Here is a 3,181-nt window from a genome sequence, read left to right as displayed (position 1 = left end):
CTGAAATTCTACTTGTTAAGATCGCGGTTAAAAACTTGTTGGGATTTTTCTCAACAACTAAAAGGCATGCCCTGACGCCGCCTTTTTAGTTTTAATGCTGCAAAGCAGTTGTTATGTTAAAGGTAAAAGTTATTAGAACCCTTTTATCAAAAGTATCGTTCATTTGGCTTAATGTGCTTAAATGTGGAGTTTATTGAATTTTTATTTACTTCTTTGAAACACAACAACTGCATGGTATCTGCCACGACCTTGGCTGTGTTTTGTGTCCCCATGACGCTTGTTGCCTTTGTTGTCGAGAGGAGCCCGATGATACTGTCCATGGCTTTTTAGTGGGGTCGCCCAGTCAGCATGCTGTTCGTGCCGTTGACTGTTGCAGTTCACACCGCGTTTGTAACATGCGTCACAGCTGGTGCAATTAATTCATTTGCGGTTCGTAGAAGGTTCTGAAGAATGAAATAAGGAACGAAATTCTTTTACGCTCTACTGACTACTACGTTACCGGCTGAATTTCACTCCATGCAGTGTGAAATTCGCACTGCGCTAGTGCGAACGTTCCAAATCCAAGGGGGCCAGGGCCAGGACTGTGTACACATGAAAGTGAAATCCCTATACAATCCATGTAAAACTTAAACAAGTTTTAAAAATCCCCGTACCAAAAAAAAAGGGGGGCTTCAGAGTGTCTCTAGAATGTCTCAGAAATAGACAACGAGAGGTCAGTGCAGACAAAGCGAGAACTCGATAGGGACACGTCCAATACTCGCGCGAGATATTGCGGATGTCTACAAAGTGTCTAATTAAGAGTCGGATTTAGACATCCAGTGGCCGATGCGAGTCAGTCAGGGCCCACACCCGAGACGGTATGGAGCCACTGCCAAAGCAACCGGGAGACACCCGGGCAGTGTTGTGCAGTATCTAGATACTTGATGAGTATCTTTTACTGGTATCTAGATAAATTTTGTGACTTATATCTTACCTTTATCTTAGTTAATTTTTTTGCTGTATCTACGGTATCTCAGATACTTTGAGTTGTCAGATATTATTTGCCCCCCTCGAAGTTCGGAAACGTCGAAATAAAACGCCTGAAATGCGCGATCGTCCTACAGGCAGACGCGAGGCACTTGCACTATTTGAATCAGCCGTGCGGTGGCGGCATCAACTGTCACGAGTTAACGTTACATGACGATGTAGCGGCAACACTGTAACGCGTTAATTGGCTGCGCCATTCTGTTTGTGTGTGTGTGTGTGTGTGTGCGCGCGCTTGTTTGTTTGTTTGTCTGTCCGCACAATAACTTGAGAAATAATTGAGATACTCAGCGATCTAGGAATTTCAGGGTCGTTTTTTATCATAAAACCCGAAGATGAGCATTTCTAGTTAAAAAATTTACTTTTAAAAAATTCAAAAACTACAGGTCGCAAAATGTATTTGTATTCAAATATTTTTTTATGGATTCCTAAGTAGTAACTCGTGAAACTAGAACCCTCCGGACAAAAATTTCGTCCGTTGTAACGATGTAGCGGTCGTTATATTTTTTTTTTGTTACAGTTTTGAACGCCAACTTAATTTGAAAGCCTTCAAATATTTTATTGTTACTGCCTTGTTTCGAAGGTAATGTAGCCATTTATTCAAGATTGTATAGTACTGATTCCTCGATATTGTGCAATTGCCAATGAAACTCAATCTGAGTCTGAGTATTCTATTTAATATTTAATTTTCCCTCGTGTATTTTTTTAATTCTTTTCTGACAATTTTTGGACGAGTATCTAAAAAAAGTATCTGAGCTACTTTGTGCAGTATCTTTATTTTTTTCAAGTTACTTTTACGATGCAGTGTCTTTATCTGATCTTAAGATACAAATTCGACCAGCATCGAGTATCTTTATCTGTTCCTAATGCAAAGCACGCACGACGCTTAGCCGCTGGTGTAAGAACGCACGGCGCTCAGCCACTGGCGAAACCACGCAAGTGCATTTTTCAAAAAAATTGAGATATCTATTTATTCTGAAAGAGCATGATTTCCTCTTTCCAACGGTATATGTCTCCAAAAACCACCAAAATAATTGACCCGCGTGGTTTCACTAGTGGTTCTGCGCTGTGCGTAGAGTTTCGCAAGTGGCTGAGATTCGTGCGTCGTGCGTGCTTTGCATTAGGCACAAGCGATTTAGTGAGTATCTTTCACAACACTGCCCCCGGGAGGCAACCGGGATGCGTATTTACAAATGCTTGGCCAGGTATAAGAAATTCGCTACTCGGCGGCGCGCTTCGCGCTATTGCCGCTACAGCCGCCGTTGTGCGGAGTAGTGGGCACGCGCGCCGCCGAGCGGCGAATATCTCATACCTGGCTGGGCCTACGCAACCGGGATACACCCGGTAGGCAACCAGGAGACACCCAGGAGGGACCAAGCAGACACCCAGGAGACACTCTGGAGACACCTAGCAGACATCCAGGAGACACTCAGGAGACACACAAAAGACGACGTGCAAACAGGGAAAATCGACGTTTGTTGAGAAGAATTTGAACCGCATTAGAGTCTAGCGGTATTCCGCTCTCCATGCTGTGTACGGCATGGCAGAGTGCGCTTCATAGATCGATCTGACTGAGGCGAACACAACAAACCGGGCGGGACTCGAACCCCCGACCGCGAGGCGAGAATTGGGCGCGAGTTGGGCGCAGGCAAGCGTACGAGTTGGCTAGTGGGGGACCCCTCACCCCTCGTTACAGGTACCTCCTTACGGACACGGAGTTTAGCGGATCGCCGTACCGAGTCGTGAGTGCGTCACCTCTGAGATAAAGCGGTTGAAAGTTTTGGATTTATAGTAGACATACCGACATCTCATTTTTGTTTATCCACAGTGCTTTGTTTTCTCTATCCGACATCCCTAGTAACACAAGACTGTCGAACATGTGATTTTTATCTTTCGTCCAATTATTGTGACATTAACGAAAATCCAAAAGTGGTGGCTTTTCCATAGTCAGACGATTGTCGCTGGTCTATCAAATTTAAACCATCTACAATTCTGTTGTGTGTTCATCGATTCCTGATCGAATCCACAACAGTGGTTTTTCGCTTCCATTACGATACCTGGCCGTTAACGATTTTCGTTTCGAGGAAAACGTTAACACTTTGTGTTAACAAATAGACGATCCGAATAAAAGAAAATTTAATACAAAATTATTGCTACT

At 43.8% G+C, this 3,181-nt stretch overlaps 1 protein-coding gene across 1 annotated transcript in view; it reads left to right on the top strand.

Annotated features, from left to right (window-relative positions):
* The first annotated feature begins 294 nt into the window (after nt 1-294).
* The window catches only part of LOC113214429 (uncharacterized), a 31,207-nt gene continuing 28,320 nt past the window's right edge, over nt 295-3,181 (top strand). Inside the window, exon 1 of the mRNA XM_026433788.2 lies at nt 295-429. Within this exon, the coding sequence (XP_026289573.2) occupies nt 349-429 (81 nt within the window). The 5' untranslated portion in view covers nt 295-348. The remainder of the gene's footprint in view (nt 430-3,181) is intronic.

The sequence above is a fragment of the Frankliniella occidentalis genome, unplaced genomic scaffold (assembly GCF_000697945.3).
Source record: "Frankliniella occidentalis isolate FOCC.00 unplaced genomic scaffold, Focc_3.1 Scaffold263, whole genome shotgun sequence".
Classification (NCBI taxonomy): domain Eukaryota; kingdom Metazoa; phylum Arthropoda; class Insecta; order Thysanoptera; family Thripidae; genus Frankliniella; species Frankliniella occidentalis.
The sequence above is the reverse complement of the archived record's forward strand: the minus strand, read 5'-3'. Positions and strand labels throughout refer to the sequence as shown.